Source organism: Dicentrarchus labrax, unplaced genomic scaffold (assembly GCF_905237075.1).
Source record: "Dicentrarchus labrax unplaced genomic scaffold, dlabrax2021, whole genome shotgun sequence".
NCBI classification, from domain to species: Eukaryota; Metazoa; Chordata; class Actinopteri; family Moronidae; genus Dicentrarchus; species Dicentrarchus labrax.
This window is the reverse complement of record NW_026136723.1, coordinates 4566772-4585205: the sequence shown is the minus strand read 5'-3', so window position 1 is coordinate 4585205 and position 18434 is coordinate 4566772. Positions and strand designations below refer to the sequence as shown.

The 18434-nt window shown below is 38.1% G+C and overlaps 3 gene segments (V, D, J or C); 1 reads left to right on the top strand and 2 right to left on the bottom strand.

Annotated features, from left to right (window-relative positions):
• LOC127358289 (Ig kappa-b4 chain C region-like) overlaps nucleotides 1–18434 on the top strand; it is a 41094-nt gene that overhangs the window by 8991 nt on the left and 13669 nt on the right.
• Nucleotides 2839–14507, bottom strand: LOC127358110 (immunoglobulin kappa variable 6D-21-like). The segment is given in 2 exon segments: nucleotides 2839–3528; nucleotides 14387–14507. Coding segments are annotated over 2 exon segments (357 nt in total).
• On the bottom strand, nucleotides 6003–6684 carry LOC127358096 (Ig kappa chain V region 3547-like). The segment is given in 2 exon segments: nucleotides 6003–6357; nucleotides 6465–6684. Coding segments are annotated over 2 exon segments (423 nt in total).

The following is an 18434-nucleotide window of genomic DNA, read 5'->3' as shown; positions in this document are numbered from 1 at the left end:
AACAGGCCTTTTTTCCGTTTCTGTTTTCTAGTGATTTTATTTTTTGTTATATGAAATAGAAAATGAAAATCGAACAATTTTTTTAATTTCGCTCATCCCTTTTTGACCATGAAAAAGAAAAACGCCTTGTATTTCAATTTTAATTTTTGTATTTTAAAACGAAAATCAAATAACCACTCGTTTTCTGTTTTTAATACCCGTTTCTGAAAGGAAAATCCAATGACCAAACATACACGGACCCGGACAAACAGTCAGACTCGTCAGATAAAGCACAAGGAAGGAAAGAGAGAAAGAATGATACAATAGTAATACCTATTTAAAAATCAATTACCATCAGATCGATATATTGATGCATAGTATGGCATTTCATTATGATAGTACAAATATTTGAAAAGTAAACATATACAAGTTGAGTAAATGATAAACATGCAACAAACACATTTAGTGTTTGCATATAAAGCTTGACTGAACCAGTATATATTGTAACTATTTAACATATGTTTGATAAGTACTGTATGTATTTTAAGTTCACTTATATCTGTTGTAATTGATCTTTCCTTGTAGGTTCAAGTGGAAGCACAGAGTTTCCTCGAGCTTCAAAAACATCTCGGTAAGATGTATCCTAAAATAGTGTTCATGGTTGAATGTAGTTTTATTTTATTATTAAAGGATGTAGTTTGTGGTCTGGTGAACTATATTGCGTTATACACAGAGGTGTCTTTATTTAGCATGGCCTCATTGATATAAATGGGATGGAAAAAATAATAGAAACACCTCAGTATAACGTGATACAGTTCAACAGCAGCACAGTCACAGGGAAAAACTGCTAGCTTTGCTGCTTACAGTGTGCAATGGATGCATTATGTTTTCCTCTTAAAACACAAGTTGAAAAACCGACATTAATCTATATACATTTATGTGTTTGTATGTCTGCAGGTGTTTGCTGAGTTCCATCGCATTATAAATGTGAAGCTATGTAATCAGTTCTACTGTGAGGTTGACAGACACACACCTCAACTGATTGCCCTGTACAGAGAGACGGACAGGCAAGACAGCAGAGGCACTCCGAGAGATCTTCAGGATTTATGACCGCCATGTGAGTTTAAGATTAACTTTGCTGTGAGCACAATGATGGATCTTGATGATGACTCTATGATTATGTAAGTTGAACTGGCTTGATGTGCTGGTAAATATTTCTATAATGATTATTATGTTTTGGTTGTCAATCTAGGAACAACATGATGTAAACATGAGACGCAGTCTGGCCCTTCGTGCCCTCCCGGTGTACCTAAGAGAGGATGACTATGAGTTCTTCAAGAACTGGAATGTAAGTATTTAGTGCACTCAGAAATGTCAATATCAATGACATGTACCATGAAATATAGTATGGGAAACGCCTCTTTTCATGTTCAAATGGATGGATAGGTTGTTTTTCCTCTCTCAGTATAATGCTAAAATGTGGTATGTACAATGAAAGAGTGATTGGGGACCTCCTCTCCAAATTAGAGAGAAATCCACAGTTCTTGTTTCATGCAAATCTCTTTCTGTAAGTGTATTTGAATCCAATATGAGTCTTCAGCTGTCTGAGTTAGAATGATGTTGACATTGTTAATGATACATGACTTTAAACCTTTTTACTGGAATTATCCTCGTCATTGGATTGTTTGTATTTTTCAGAAAGAAGATGAGCCAGATGTTGCTGACACTCCTGTGGGTCTCCTTACTGTGGTCACTGACAACACAACCCATTTCAGCCCCAAGAGCATTTCTGTTGTCATCGAAGATGAAATTGTTGTGAGTGATCTCCCTAGGTTGACTGATGTTAAGTTTTTAGAGAACTGTTCAGGAATCAGTGTTCTTAACTCCTGCTTTTAAAATAAATCAGGCTGTGGCATTTTGTTTTATTTCTCATCTTAATGGCATTACTAGAGAATCTCTAGCAATGCCAACCAATGCTAACCCTATTGATCAGCCCAGGTTTTTGTACTGAACAACTTGTGGGAATTGACTGTTTAATTCATGCACTATACATGTTTAATGTTCTGTTGCCTAATGCCTACCTTGATGCACTACCTTTATGTTGCCTGTTGAAGTACGGCACAGTAGAAACCAGTACTTTATTTTAATGTTTTATTTTAAAAAGTGAGTTGCAGCCTTCCAAAATGTTTTTTAACAGTGTTAAATGGCTCCACATTCTAATAGTTGTCATTGCTGTTGAGGATGGATTATATTTAGAATCTTATTGAATTTGATCATGAATCCTTTGTGAGTTTTTATCATAATGTTTACTGAATAATGTAAGATGGAGACCCAAAATACTGAATCTACCCTCTGTAGCAATGACCACTATCAGAATATGGAACTATTAACACTTAATGTACTTTAAAACACATTTAGTTTTTTTTCTTTTAATTGATAACAAGCACTTTGTTTTGACTGAGCTCCTTCGATTCGTAACTTTTAAAAATCACATTGTGTTGAATAAAAAAAGTTAAATTGTCACTGTGGTATCACTTTAATGTTTTCTAACATTATTAGCTGGTTATAATTGTGAAGTGGGCTGACATGAGTATTTCAGTTTAGAATTATTTTGAGTGGATGTCCCACATTATGAGTGTATTACTCCCTAATGTAAGTTGAGGAATATCAATATTTATAAGATAACATTGAGATAATTTATGGCAACTGTAAATGTGATTTTTATTTTATGTAAACTTAAAACATTTAAAAACATCACTAAAATATTGTTGTGTAATCTGTTACAAAATCATTTTGGAGTTGTGTGAACTTATTAGGGTTTACAGTGTAGAATACAAAACACACAAAATTACTTAAATATGTTATCAACATTTTTAGTGATTTGTAATTTATTTCAACAATGAGTATGTTTGACTATGAACAATGTTAAGATATAAAATTAAAATATAATTATAGTTTTAGTGTTCATGTGTTATCATACTCCATGGATTTCACTTATCAATGAATTGAAATCATACTTCGAGAGAGGTTACCACTGAAGTGCAGCAGACTGTTTCACACCCTGTTTTCATGAAAGCATTAAAAATATGACTTTTTAAATACTGAACATTTTGTGTTAAAACGTTCAAAGCTAATCATTATTAAGTATGTTTTTTAGTGAAACCTCTGTTGTTTTAGTGTCAGTGCAGCTGTTGAGTCAGATCAGTTCCTCTCCAGCTGAGGGAGGTTTTTGTACGACGTTGTATCACTGTGTGAACGAGCTGGAACTCTGCTGACAGTAGTAAACTCCTGAATCTTCAGCCTGAACTCCACTGATGGTCAGAGTGTAGTCAGAACCAGATCCACTTCCACTGAAACGACTTGAAACTCCAGACTGACGAGTTGAAGCTCTATAAATCAGGAGTTTAGGAGCTTCTCCAGGTTTCTGAAGGTACCAGTGGAGGTTGCTACCAACACTTGAACTGGTTTTACATCTGATAGAGACAGTCTGTCCTGGAACAACAGACTGAGATCCAGGAGACTGAGTCAGGGTGATTTGTCCTGATGAACCTGAAAACATGAAACAGAGGAGAAGGGTTATTGAGACAAATCCAGCTTGGAGAAAGATGATCAACATCCAAACAGAAGAGTATCATTTCTTTAACATGGAGAATAGATGGAAGAAGGTAAATGCTGCTTGTTTCACTGTTTCTCCATCATAGCAGAACATCATTGTGGTGAACCTGGTTGCATCCTGAAGCAAAGTTTTCAGAAGAGAGTCTCACCCTGAACAAGGAGCCCCAGGGTGGCCAGCAGTAGAGTCAGTGACATCCTCATTGTGCTGCCGGCGTGTCAGTGGCTCTGAAAGGCCTGGACAGCCACTGATCAACACTGGCCTCTTAAAGGCTGGGAGCAGAGAGGAAGGACACATATGCAAACACACAGAGTCAGTGAACTGTAGCTGTCCTCAACATATCATGCTGTTTCCTCCTCACTGCTGGGAGTACTGACTGTTTAAATCATCCTCATGCTGATTCACAGAAACTCACAATGCTGTATAATAATTTCATACTAATCTAAAACTAAATTAAACAGTTTATTTTTTATTTACTTAAATACAGAAAGAGAAGGACATGGTGCTCATACAGGTAACTAAAATTGAAAACTAAGCAACTAACTTCATTTTACAGAAAGTTACTTTCAACATTTTTACTCATCACTGACAACATTGGACCAAACATTATTAAGGTTATAAAAAGTAAAATAGATCAAATGTGGATTATAAGAAACTATCAATTATATAACTTAAGAATTTAAGAGTTGTCATTAGAAGTGTAAATTACAGTATGCTGTACATCTACATCAACTCCAGAAATATGTTGCTCTCTCTGTCACAGTGTTAAACTGGTTCAGTCCCTAACTGTCAGGAAGAGATGATGTAGTCTCACTTGGTTAACAGTCATCTGCTACTATCAACTATAATCCCACAAGGCTTCATCCTAGGTCCTCTTTTGTTCAGACTTTACATGCTGCTATTGTTTGATACTGCAATCTATGGTCTATTTAAATCACTCTATATCTTTTCAAAATATGCAGAATCAGTTAACATGTATATCTCCAAGTGCTCCCAAAATCCAGACAGACATTCTTAGATATTAGATATCACATTTTCTGAATGGTGTCCAGAATGTGTGCGTCCACAGTGAAATATCTTACTGTAGTAAGATGGAAAGTAGAATTTCATACTGTACGCACAACATTTACTACTACTGACAGTAATTGATTAAAAATCTCCAAAATATTTGCCAAACATTTACACCACCATACAATGTGCTCCCTCAACCACATATCACTCCTGTTGTCCAAAGCCTCCACTGTGTCATTGTCCCACAACAGATCCAATTTAAAGTCCTTCTCCTCACTCACAAAGCCCTCTATAACCAGGCCCCCTCCTACCTCACTGACCTGCTCCACTGCCGCACTCTGTCACAAAGCCTCCGCTCTTCTGATGCCAACCTCCTGTCTCCCCCACCCAGGACCAAGCATCCAAACCAAGCCTTCTCCATAGCTGCACCCCAACTCAATCCTCAAACACATCAGAGACTGTACAGATTCATCCACATTAAAATCACTGATCAAAACCAGTCTTTTCAGAATTGCTTCAATGTGTGATTGTATTTTTGGGGAGTTGTTTCGTGATCTTTTAACCTATGTATTTTAACTTATGTGAAGTGTCTTGGAGTACATGGAAACATATATATGTACTTATAAATAAAATATCATTATTATTATCATAATGTTGTCATTATTGTAAGAACTTATAATCTCTGTACTAAATATCAAAAATCAGTTCTCTGACAACCTTAATGTACTACATATCCAAACGTTGCTTCATATAATTTATTCTGTCCCAAAAACAATCAGCATTGTTTGGTTACAAACCTTTTAGATACTTGTAAAGATAGTTAAAGTAGTGCTTCAAAACCACCTTAGCTGTGTTAAAGTTCAAAAACCTTTGCAGACTACTTATGTCAAAATACTGTCCTTCAGTTTGTTCAGGATCAGAAAAACTGTCTGAGGTTTGTGGATCAGTGTCTGAAGAATGTCTGTTTAAAGTTCAGAGGTTGAAATTAATGAACGTCTCTTCTTTTGTGGACTACAGATGCAACTGCATTGATCTATGTCTGATCACATATTTTATGTTTTCAATATGTGAGTTTGTAATTTTATTTCAGCTTTATGATCTTGATCTCTCTCTTGGGTCAGTTTTTCCAGATGGAGGTCAGGGTGATGTTTGCTGGAGAACAGGGGAACCAGGCTTCATCTTAAAAAACCTACATACATTTTATTGATCACCTGTTGGTTCTGTGGAAATTAATATTTGTTGAGTGGACAATGATAGACATGAGTGATTTTAAATTCTGCAAAATATGAGGGCAGATATGTTGTGCTGTGAACATGTCTGGGTTGCTTCAGTGAACTGTATCAGTCTCTGCAGTAGCTTCTAGCTACACCAATGAGAGTTTCTGTTCAGTCTGACTGAGGGAGGTTTGTGTACGACGCTTTTTCACTGTGTGAACACATACTGACTGTTGATATAATGAAAACTCTGACAGTAGTAAACTGCTGTATCTTCAGCCTGGACTCCACTGATGGTCAGAGTGAAGTCTGTCCCTGATCCACTGCCTGAAAAACGTCCTGGAATCCCTGACATTCTCTCATTGGTGTAGCGAATTAGCAGTTTAGGAGTTTCTCCATGTTTCTGTTGGTACCAGGCTAAACAGTATGCACTGCTACAACTCCAAACCTCCTGACTGCTCCTACATGTGATGGAGACGGAGCCTCCCACAGCAGAGCTCACTGCTCCAGGCTGAGTCACTGTGACCTGGCCTCTGGACTCTGAGGATACAGAGACAAAAACATAAAGCAGCGTCATGGTTCTGTGGGCTTCATTTCAGAGGGACGGATGTTCATAGAGAAGAGGAGTTTGATTCTCTGGACTTTACCTGTGAAGCAGCAGCAGAGGAGAGTCCAGATGAGGACGGAGATCAAAGTCATGTTTTTGATGAGGAGGATTTCTGTGTCTTCTGTTGTCATGAAGGACAGCTGTCAGTCATCCAGTGTTCAACTCTCAGGACTATAAACTCTCCCAGAGCACTGGAGCATGGTGCTGCTGATGCAAAGTGGCTCTCTATGGAAATGCTCTGACTGACTCCAACAGGGACTTGGATTACTCTGATGATGCTGTTTCTCAATGGATCAATGACTTTATCAGAGTATTGATTAACAATGTATCAGTGATCATTTTAATGTGGAATGGGCTTGATGACTGCACAATGATTTTCTTTCAGAACGTCTTCTGTCTGCTTTAATTTAATGCTAGAGAGATCAATGTTACTTTCAGACATATGGAACAATAAATATGTAAAAATGTGATTCATTCTGAACAATTGTGGCACTGTTTGATAAATAGAACATGAAATAGTTCATTCTTTTAAAAACAGGAACTGTTGATGTGGACTTTGTTGTGTTCAAAGTCAGAGAGCCGTGTCTCTCTACAGTGAGAGGTTTTTGTACGACGACTCAATCAGTTTGTATCACTGTGGTACACGTTCGGTGGAGGAACCAGACTGGAGGTTAACTGTAAGTACTGCTCACTTCTACAAGAACTCAAAATTAATTTAAAATCTATTTTTATTGAATGAAAACTTTTCAGAAATAATTTAGCTAGTAGTAAAATTAAAATAATATTAAAGCGACCATTAAAGTCTTCATTGTAATACAGAACAAATTCTGTCTGATGAAAGAACTTTTGACTTGGCCTTAAAATGTTAAATATGACTTTTATTTAAAACGTCAAAGTTTTTATTGTTCTTAAGATATACAGCCACTTATTGAAGACAACATTCTGTTCAATGATTTCTCCTCTGACAAAGTTCTGTTTTCAGACTTATTCTATTTAAATATTATTGACTATTTAAATGAAATAATTTTGTGTGGAAGAAATGTTTCCAACATTTATTTAGTGAGTGTATTATCTGGAAACATTGTTTTACTCTATCTTCCTCCCAGATTGATGAATGTAATGATATGTGACATCCTCACTATAACCAATGAATATCATAATTTGGGCGGCAGTAGCACAGTGTATAGGGACTTGGCTTGGGAACCAGAGGGTTGCCGGTTCAAATCCCACAGACCACAAAATATGGAGTGTGAGGTGCCAGTTTCATCTCCTGTGCACTGCTGAGGTGCCCTTGAGCAACACCCCAAAACTTGCTCATGGGGTGTGATTAACATTGCAGCCCCATCACTCTCTCTCCTCTTTGCATGTCCACAAGTGCATGAAGTGTGCATTTCAGCCTGTGTGTGTGTGTGTGTGTGTGTGTATAAAAAAAAGTGAAAAGAACAATTTCCCCTAGGGCATCAATAAAGTATATCTTCTTCTTCATAATCTCACTACAGGTTCTTCAAACACATGCTGTGTTAGTAAAATTCATATTATGAGTTGGAAAAAGGATTTCAGCAGTGAAGTCTGTTCAATTCAATTCAATTTTATTTGTATAGCGCCAATTCATAACAGAAGTTATCTCAGGACACTTTTCAAATAGAGCAGGTCTAGACCGAACTCTTTATAACATTATTTACAGAGACCCAACAGTACCACCATGAGCAAGACCTTGGAGACAAGGGCAAGGAAACACTGCCTGTTAAAAGGCAGAAACCTAGGACAAGAGAGAGAGAGAGAGAGAGAGAGAGAGAGAGAGAGACAGACAGACAGACAGACAGACAGACAGACAGACAGACAGACAGACAGGTGCACAGCAACAACAGTATTGGTAATGGAAGTCAAGCAGGACCATGGCAGGAGGCTCCACCAGGATTGATAAGAACCTGCGAGACGAGAAAGCACAAGAACTCTGGGGAAGAAGTGAAGTTAGTAACATGCATTAATGGAACATGAATGAGTGCAGAAAGAGAGAGGAAGAGAGGAGCTCAGTGCACCATGGGAAATCCCCCGATAGTCTAGGCCTATAGCAGCATAACTAAGGGATGGTTCAGGACTCACCTGATCCAGCCCTAACTATAAGCTTTATCAAAGAGGAATGTCTTAAGCCTACTCTTGAATGTGGTGAGGGTGTCTGCCTCCAGAACCACAACTGGAAGCTGGTTCCACAGGAGAGGAGCTTGGTAACTGAAGGCTCTGGCTCCTGTTCTACTTTTTAGAGACTATAGGAACCACAAGTAGCCCAGCATTCAGAGAACGTAGTGTTCTAGAGGGGTAATAGGGTACTATGAGCTCTTTAAGATATGAAGGGGCCTGACCATGAAGAGCTTTAAAGGTGAGGAGGAGAATTTTAAATTTTATTCTACATTTTACAGGGAGCCAGTGCAGAGAAGCAAGTACAGGAGAGATGTGATCTCTTTTTCTAGTTCCTGTCAGTACTCGTGCTGCAGCGTTCTGAATTAATTGGAGCGTTTTAATGGACTTATTGGGGCAACCTGATAATAAAGAGTTGCAGTAATCCAGCCTTGAAGTAACAAATGCATGGATTAGTTTTTCTGCATCTGTCTGTGATAGGATGTGTCTAATTTTTCTAATATTACGTAAATGAAAGAAGGCAGTCCTAGAGGTCTGCTTTATGTGGGAGTTAAATGACAAATCCTGATCAAAGATAACTCCAAGATTCCTGACAGTGGTGCTAGAGGCCAAGGTAATGTCATCTAGAGTGACTATATCTTTAGACAATGAGTCTCTAAGGTTTTTGGGGCCAAGAACAAGAATTTCCTTTTTTTCTGAGTTTAACATCAGAAAATTGCAGCTCATCCAGGATTTTATGTCCTTAAGACATGTTTGTAATTTAGATAATTTATTAAGTTTACATTAGTTAAAGTTCCTGAACTTGGAGAGCCACTGATAACTGTTGATGGGAGTTGGTGACTAATTTTCTCTCTAATAGTAATAATTTTATTATAGAAGAAGCTCATGAAGTCATTGCTACTTAAGTTTATGGGGATATGTGGCTCAATAGAGCTGTGACTCTCTGTCAGCCTGGCTACAGTGCTGAAGAGGAACCTAGGGTTATTCTTATTTTCTTCTATTAGTGCTGAGTAATAGGCTCCTCTGGCATTACGGAGGGCCTTTCTATAGGTTCTAAGATTATCTTGCCAAATTGAGCGATATTCTAATAATTTGGAAGAGCGCCATTTCCTTTCAGATTTCCTAGCTATTTGCTTTAACTGGCGGGTTTGGTGGTTATACCAAGGTGCTAGTCTCCTATGTTTTAATAATTTCCTTTTTATAGGAACGATAGAGTCTAATGTTGATCGTAGTGAGCCTGCAGCACTATCAACAAGATTATCAATTTGGGAGGGATTAAAGTTATTATAGGACTAAATTCAGACATGGCATTGAATTAAACACTGAAGGAATCTCCTCCTTAAATTTAGCTACAGCACTGTCAGATAGACATCTGCTGTAGGAAGTTTTGCCTAATGGCTTATAATCTAATAATAGAAATTCAAAAGTTATTAAATATTGGTCAGATAGGAAAGGATTATGTGGGAAGACTATTAAATGTTCAATATCAATGCCATATGATAGAACAAGGTCAAGAGTGTGATTAAAACAATGAGTTGGTTTATTTACACTCTGACAGAAGCCAATTGAGCCTATTAATGATATAAATGCGTTACTAAGGCTGTCATTGTCAACATCCACATGAATATTAAAATCACCTACAATAATTACTTTATCTGATTTAAGGACTAAACTTGATAAAAACTCTGAGAATTCAGATATAAAATCAGAGTACGGTCCAGGAGCGCGGTACACTATAACAAATAGAACTGGCTGCAGTGTTTTCCAGTTTGGGTGAGAAAGACTAAGAACAAGGCTTTCAAATGAATTATAATTTAGTTTAGGTTTAGGGTCCATTAAAACGCTCGAATCATATATAGCTGCTACTCCACCTCCTTGGCCAGTGCCTCGAGGAATGTGAGTATTAATATGACTGGGGGGGGTGGATTCATTTAGGCCAACATACTCCTTGTGGGACAACCAGGTCTCCAGTAAGACAAAGTAAATCAATATCATAATCTGATATTAATTCATTCACTAAAACAGCTTTAGAGGACAGAGACCTGATATTTAACAGTCCAAATTTCATTCTCTTATTTTGTGCTACTGCGGAATTAGTTTTAATTTTTATTAGATTTTTATGTTGAACTCCTCTTGTTTTTATTTCTTTAAATAATTTAGGTGGTCGGGGGACAGACACAGTCTCTATGGGGTTTTGGGTGGGTGACTGTACTAAAGAAAGCGCAGAGAAGTGTGTAAGACAGCAGCTCTGCTTCCTGGTCCCAACTCTGGACTGTCAGGTTTTAGAAATAAACTTTGCCATATTTCTAGATAAGAGAGTCGCTCCATCCAAAGTGGGATGGATGCCGTCTCTCCTAATCAGACCAGGTTTTCCCCAAAAAGGCTTCCAGTTATCAATGAAGCCCACATCTGTTGTCATGGTTCAGTAGTGATGCCTGCGTAAATTAAGACAGTAAACACACACCGTCTCTTACGAGTTTTGAATTGAGCTGAAAATTCAAAAAATAAAAGGGTAATGCCTTTTAAACTTTTAATAACATGTAATGATTTTTTAGGTTTGTTAATTTAACCAAAGAAAGAGTTTCCGCTCTCAACTGTTTAGTAGTTTTAACTTTTTTAGTTGCAGTGAAAGAGTGCCAGTTTTAATGTTTTATCTTTAGTACTGAAACCTGTCTGTTGCCATGGTTCAGCAGTGATGCCTGTCTGTTACCATGGTTACTGGGTTCAGAGTGGGAAGTGAAACACTGAAGACCAGTTTCATCCAATCTGAGGAAGACCAAAAGAAGCAGCAGCCTGCTACTGGTTTTACTCTGCTACTGCTCTCACTGTGCACTCTGTAACTATCTCTCTCTTTCATTTGACATGTTTCAGTCAGAATATTTACTAGCTTGTTGCAGTGTTTCAATATTATTTCACTGTTTCCAGATAATAAAGACGTGTTCATCAAACAACTGTTTCTGCTATAATCATTACAGATTTGTCTGCAATAATAAATCTTTGGAATAAAGCCCATGGTAGCAACATTTTAACAATAAATCATCCAAACATCTTTTATTACTGAACAGTCTTAACAGGGTAAAAAATTATTTTTTAATCTGATATAAAAAGCACAATATCATCAGTTAAAGGTTATAATTTGCAGTTCGACCCCCTTTAACTATTCTAATTCAATTCAATTCAATTCAATTCAATTTTATTTGTATAGCGCCAATTCATAACAGAAGTTATCTCAGGACACTTTTCAAATAGAGCAGGTCTAGACCGAACTCTTTAAAACATTAATTACAGAGACCCAACAGTACCACCATGAGCAAGCACTTGGTGACAAGGGCAAGGAAAAACTGCCTGTTAAAAGGCAGAAACCTAGGACAGATCCTCCGGCTCTAGGTGGGTGGTCGTCTGTCTCGACCAGTTGGGGTGAGAGAGAGAGAGAGAGAGAGAGAGAGACACAGACAGACAGACAGACAGACAGGTGCACAGCAACAACAGTATTGGCAATGGCAATCTAGCAGGACCATGGCAGGAGGCTCCACAAGGAGCGACAAGAACCTGCGAGACGAGAAAGCACAAGAACTCCGAGGAAGAAGTGAAGTTAGTAACATGCATTAATGGAACATGAATGAGTGCAGAAAGAGAGAGGAAAGGAGGAGCTCAGTGCACCATGGGAAATCCCCCCGATAGTCTAGGCCTATAGCAGCATAACTAAGGGATGGTTCAGGACTCACCTGTTCCAGCCCTTACTATAAGCTTTATCAAAGAGGAATGTCTTAAGCCTACTCTTAAATGTGGAGAGGGTGTCTGCCTCCCGAACCACAACTGGAAGCTGGTTCCACAGGAGAGGAGCTTGGTAACTGAAGGCTCTGGCTCCTGTTCTACTTTTTAGAGACTATAGGAACCACAAGTAGCCCAGCATTCAGAGAACGTAGTGTTCTAGAGGGGTAATAGGGTACTATGAGCTCTTTAAGATATGAAGGGGCCTGACCATGAAGAGCTTTAAAGGTGAGGAGGAGAATTTTAAATTTTATTCTACATTTTACAGGGAGCCAGTGCAGAGAAGCTAGTACAGGAGAGATGTGATCTCTTTTTCTAGTTCCTGTCAGTACTCGTGCTGCAGCGTTCTGAATTAATTGGAGCGTTTTAATGGACTTATTGGGGCAACCTGATAATAAAGAGTTGCAGTTATCCAGCCTAGAAGTAACAAATGCATGGATTAGTTTTTCTGCATCTGTCTGTGATAGGATGTGTCTAATTTTTGTAATATTACGTAAATGGAAGAAGGCAGTCCTAGAGGTCTGCTCTATGTGGGAGTTAAATGACAAATCCTGATCAAAGATAACTCCAAGATTCCTGACAGTGGTGCTAGAGGCCAAGTTAATGCCATCTAGAGTAACTATATCTTTAGACAGTGAGTCTCTAAGGTTTTTGGGGCCAAGAACAAGAATTTCGGTTTTTTGCTGAGTTTAACATCAGAAAATTGCAGGTCATCCAGGATTTTATGTCCTTAAGACATGTTTGTAATTTAGATAATTGATTAATTTCATTGGGCTTGATTGATAGATATAACTGCGTATCATCTGCATAACAGTGAAAGTTAATGGAGTGATTCCTAATAATGTTGCCTAAAGGGAGCATATATAAAGTAAATAGTATTGGTCCAAGTACAGAACCTTGTGGAACTCCATGACTAACTGTAGTATTTATTGAAGATTCATCGTTAACATGTACAAACTGCGAGCGATCTGATAAATATGACTTAAACCAGCTTAGTGATACTTCTTCTGATGAACCACAAAGGAACCACAAAGGCAAACAGAAGATTTGACAAAGGGACAGAATCAAAATGTCAGTGATAAACATACTTCATTAATCCTTTTTTGGTTGCAGTAATAACACACGTGTGTTTGTTTGCTGGAATAGAAAACGGACAAAATTGGTAAATTATGTTATAGACATTTCTCGAGATTTGTTAAATCTTTTTTACCAGTGAGTATGTTTGAGTTCCAATCAAAAATGCTTGGATATAAAATACAAAATATATAATATTTATCTTGTTATTATTCATACTCCATGATGAAAGAATTGAATTCATACCTTGACAGAGGTTACCTTTGATGTGCAGCAGCCTGTTCCCACAAAAGCATTAAATATAACTTTAAACATATGGAATATTAAGTGTTTAAATGTTCAGAGTGAATTATTATTAATCATATTTTTCATGAAACCTCTGTTGTTTTTGTGTCAGTGCAGCTGTTGAGTCAGATCAGTTCCTCTCCAGCTGAGGGAGGTTTTTGTACGACGTTGTATCACTGTGTGAGTGGTGTGTAAGCACCCTGCTGACAGTAGTAAACTCCTGAATCCTCAGCCTGAACTCCACTGATGGTCAGAGTGAAGTCAGAACCAGATCCACTTCCACTGAAACGACTTGAAACTCCAGAGTGACGAGTTGTGGCTGAATAAATCAGGAGTTTAGGAGCTTCTCCAGGTTTCTGAAGGTACCAGTGGAGGTTGCTACTAATACTTGTACTGATTTTACATCTGATAGAGACAGTCTGTCCTGGAACAACAGACTGAGTTCCAGGAGACTGAGTCAGGGCGACCCATCCTGATGAACCTGAAAACATTAAACAGAGGAGAAGGGTTATTGAGACAAATCCAGCTTGGAGAAAGATGATCAACATCCAAACAGAAGAGTATCATTTCTTTAACATGGAGAATAGATGGAAGAAGGTAAATGCTGCTTGTTTCACTGTTTCTCCATCATAGCAGAACATCATTGTGGTGAACCTGTTTGCATCCTGAAGCAAAGTTTTCAGAAGAGAGTCTCACCCTGAACAAGGAGCCCCAGGGTGGCCAGCAGTAGAGTCAGTGACATCATCATTGTGCTGCCGGCGTGTCAGTGGCTCTGAAAGGCCTGGACAGCCACTGATCAACACTGGCCTCTTAAAGGCTGGGAGCAGAGAGGAAGGACACATATGCAAACACACAGAGTCAGTGAACTTTAGCTGTCCTCAACATATCATGCTGTTTCCTCCTCACTGCTGGGAGTACTGACTGTTTAAATCATCCTCATGCTGATTCACAGAAACTCACAATGCTGTTTCTTAATGTCAAACTAAGCATTTTTAGTTTACAGAAGTATAGAAAAGTCATATTATGAGAAAATCTGTTATACAAGAGAGGTTCTGCCAGGAAGGAACACATGAAAACAACTGTCACACTTTACACAAAAAAAATGGAGAAAGTGATGGTGCACATACAGGTAATTCAAATTGACAATTAATATTCAATATAGATCATAAGGAATTCAATCGAGGACAGGCTCAGGGTAGTGGGCAACAGACACATTTTATTAGTACGAGAAATTCCTTGAGATGAACCATGTGGTTTTTCAAGGGGGTCTTCAACACAAAATAGAGTAAAGTACAGTACATAAAGCATTGCCTCATTAGCTATTCCTTAGTAAAAGTTTTATGCTACATGGTTGGTTTGGATCGTGGATGCACATATCAGATCAACAACCTTCCTCAGCTTGAGACACAACTGCAAACATCAGGTTACGAGTGGAGTTTGGAGGCACCAGTTGTGAGCAGCATGCCCTCTTCCATTTCTGTCAGGTCACCAACTGCAGCAGAAAATACTTTTTTCTTTACCAAACAATATGAAGTCCTCCTCCCTGTAAAACAAGACTAGCTGCACTGGATGTGTTGTAGTCTCTGCTAGTGTCATATAAACAGCTAAAAGCTTCTTTCTGACAGATCCTAGAGGGTTAGTAACCATAATTTAATCTTGATACCATACTGTGGATATTGAACACATTATTGTTTGCAATGATTTTACCATCTCCAAGGCCTTCCAGCACATCAGGACTGATTGGTGTGTCACATATCGTTGACATATTGCTCTGGAACTGAGGTCTGATTGAGTAATGCCTTCTTTGTGTCTTTAATGGACAGATACTGGAAAAATCTTTCTTTTTTTCATTTATGGGAGAATATGGGGACTGACAGACCCATACACTCCTTATCTTAGTAATATAAATAATAATATAAGCAAAAACGTGTTCTTACAGCAGCAGAATATGTTGCAGTCAAACCTGTCTGGTCCTTTATATGCATGAAGAGCAGAGCAAAGAGGCAAGAAGACATAACGTAGACAACAAAATACCAGAGTGTGTGGTATGACACAGTTAGACTGTAAACGTGAAACAGGCTCTAACTATAAAAGACACAATACCAAACTACTGTACATATAGGGGCTCTTATATATGTCTGTTAAAGTGTCCTCATACATCAGGTATTACTTCATAATGAACAGGACTGTTGAACTGTGTGTTGTGTAAAACACTCCTCATAAATAAGGTGTGTATTCCTCTTAATGCACAATGCTTTTTAGTGCCATTATTGTGTGTTGTATAGCTACTGTCCTGACAAATTTAATGAGTTAGTGTGTGTGTGTGTGTGTGTGTGTGTGTGTGTGTGTGTGTGTGTGTGTGTGTGTGTGTGTGTGTGTGTGTATCCTCAGTGAAGTGTATCAGTCTCTGCAGTAGCTTCAAGCTGCAGCAGTCAGTTCAGTTTCTGTTCAGTCTGACTGAGGGAGGTTTTTTGTACGACACTTTTTCACTGTGTGAACACATACTGACTGTTGATATAATGATAACTCTGACAGTAGTAAACTGCTGTATCTTCAGCCTGGACTCCACTGATGGTCAGAGTGAAGTCAGTCCTTGATCCACTGCCTGAAAAACGACTAGCAATCCCTGATGCTCTTCGATTTGCCCAGTAAATCAACAATTTAGGAGTTTCTCTTTCTTTTGTTGGTACCAGGCTAATATGTAGTCAGAACCATCATAGTGCACAGCAGGACTGCTCCTACAGCTGATGGTGACGGAGCCTCCCACAGCAGAGCTCACTGCTCCAGGCTGAGTCACTGTGACCTGGCCTCTGGACTCTGAGGATACAGAGACAAAAACATAAAGCAGCGTCATGGTTCTGTGGGCTTCATTTCAGAGGGACGGATGTTCATAGAGGAGAGGAGTTTGATTCTCTGGACTTTACCTGTGAAGCAGCAGCAGAGGAGAGTCCAGATGAGGACGGAGATCAAAGTCATGTTTTTGATGAGGAGGATTTCTGTGTCTTCTGTTGTCATGAAGGACAGCTGTCAGTCATCCAGTGTTCAACTCTCAGGACTATAAACTCTCCCAGAGCACTGGAGCATGGTGCTGCTGATGCAAAGTGGCTCTCTATGGAAATGCTCTGACTGACTCCAACAGGGACTTGGATTACTCTGATGATGCTGTTTCTCAATGGATCAATCACTTTATCAGAGTATTGATTAACAATGTATCAGTGATCATTTTAATGTGGAATGGGCTTGATGACTGCACAATGATTTTCTTTCAGAACGTCTTCTGTCTGCTTTAATTTAATGCTAGAGAGATCAATGTTACTTTCAGACATATGGAACAATAAATATGTAAAAATGTGATTCATTCTGAACAATTGTGGCACTGTTTGATAAATAGAACATGAAATAGTTCATTCTTTTAAAAACAGGAACTGTTGATGTTGACTTTGTTGTGTTCAAAGTCAGAGAGCCGTGTCTCTCTACAGTGAGAGGTTTTTGTACGACGACTCAATCAGTTTGTATCACTGTGGTACACGTTCGGTGGAGGAACCAGACTGGAGATTGGAAGTAAGTTCAAGTTTAGATTTTTTTGAAATAAAAAAATGTTCTGTTCTGCAGGTACTTTTTTGTCTAGCCATTGAAATATCAAATGTTTATTTCTATTTTTCTCCAGTAGTTTTGTATAAAGAAAGTAAACTGTGAGTTTTCAAATCCAAATTAAATTATGAATGTAATTACTACAATTCCTCGGTGAAGAGCAGAAGTCATTTATTTCAGTTTTGAGATTAAAGTGAAAAGTTGAGTACTTGCAGTTTAAACTTTGTCAGACAAAGTCAGAGAGCCGTGTCTCTCTACAGTGAGAGGTTTTTGTACGACGACTCAATCAGTTTGTATCACTGTGGTTGACTTTTGGTGGAGGAACCAGACTGGAGATTGGAAGTAAGTTTCTGCTCAAATATTAAATATGGTATCATCAGTTAAAGTTTTAATTTCTGTGTCTGAACATTTGTAGTAGATATACATTTCCACTGGGCTGATCTAAATCACTTTAAAGACTCAATTTTATTGTTGTTTGGCCTTAAAGTTGAACTCAAGGCAGCTTTAGTGAACTTTTCTTTAAATGTTCCAGTTAATTAGTGAAATGTGAACAGCTTCAACTGCAGGAAAGATTAAAGAGCAACACTCGTACTGTACAAATGTTTTTAAAATTCAGTCATTTATTCTGCATTTTTAACTGCAGTTAAAATAACATTTAATAGTGTGAATGATAAATGTTAGGAATGATTCCAAATCTCTGATCTTCTAAAATGGCACAAATTGTGTTTTAACCTCAGTTAGAAATAACGCTGACACTTTTCTGAAGCTTTTGTGTTTTTCAGTCCGTCTGTTTAACAATTCAACTGTGGTTGTCAATTAGTTTTAGCTGATAATTGATATTCAAAGTCTTTTTTTCAAATAGTCTAAAATAAAATCCCACCAAAGACATGTTTTTAATGTTGATATTTATAATGTGCTTCTGTTATTTGCAGTGTAGTTTGATATATTTCAGGTCATATGAGGACTGTGTCTGTGCTGATGTGCATGAGAGGTTTCTTAAAGGGAAGTGAAACAATGTGTGAGTGAGTGACTGCTGGAGCAGAAAAACCATCTGACAGAAACTCCTTAAAGGAGAAAATCAACTCTCACACAGTAAAGGTGTCCAAGTGTCTGCTGGTTGATTGACAGCTGTGTGGTCCCTGTCCTCTAATCT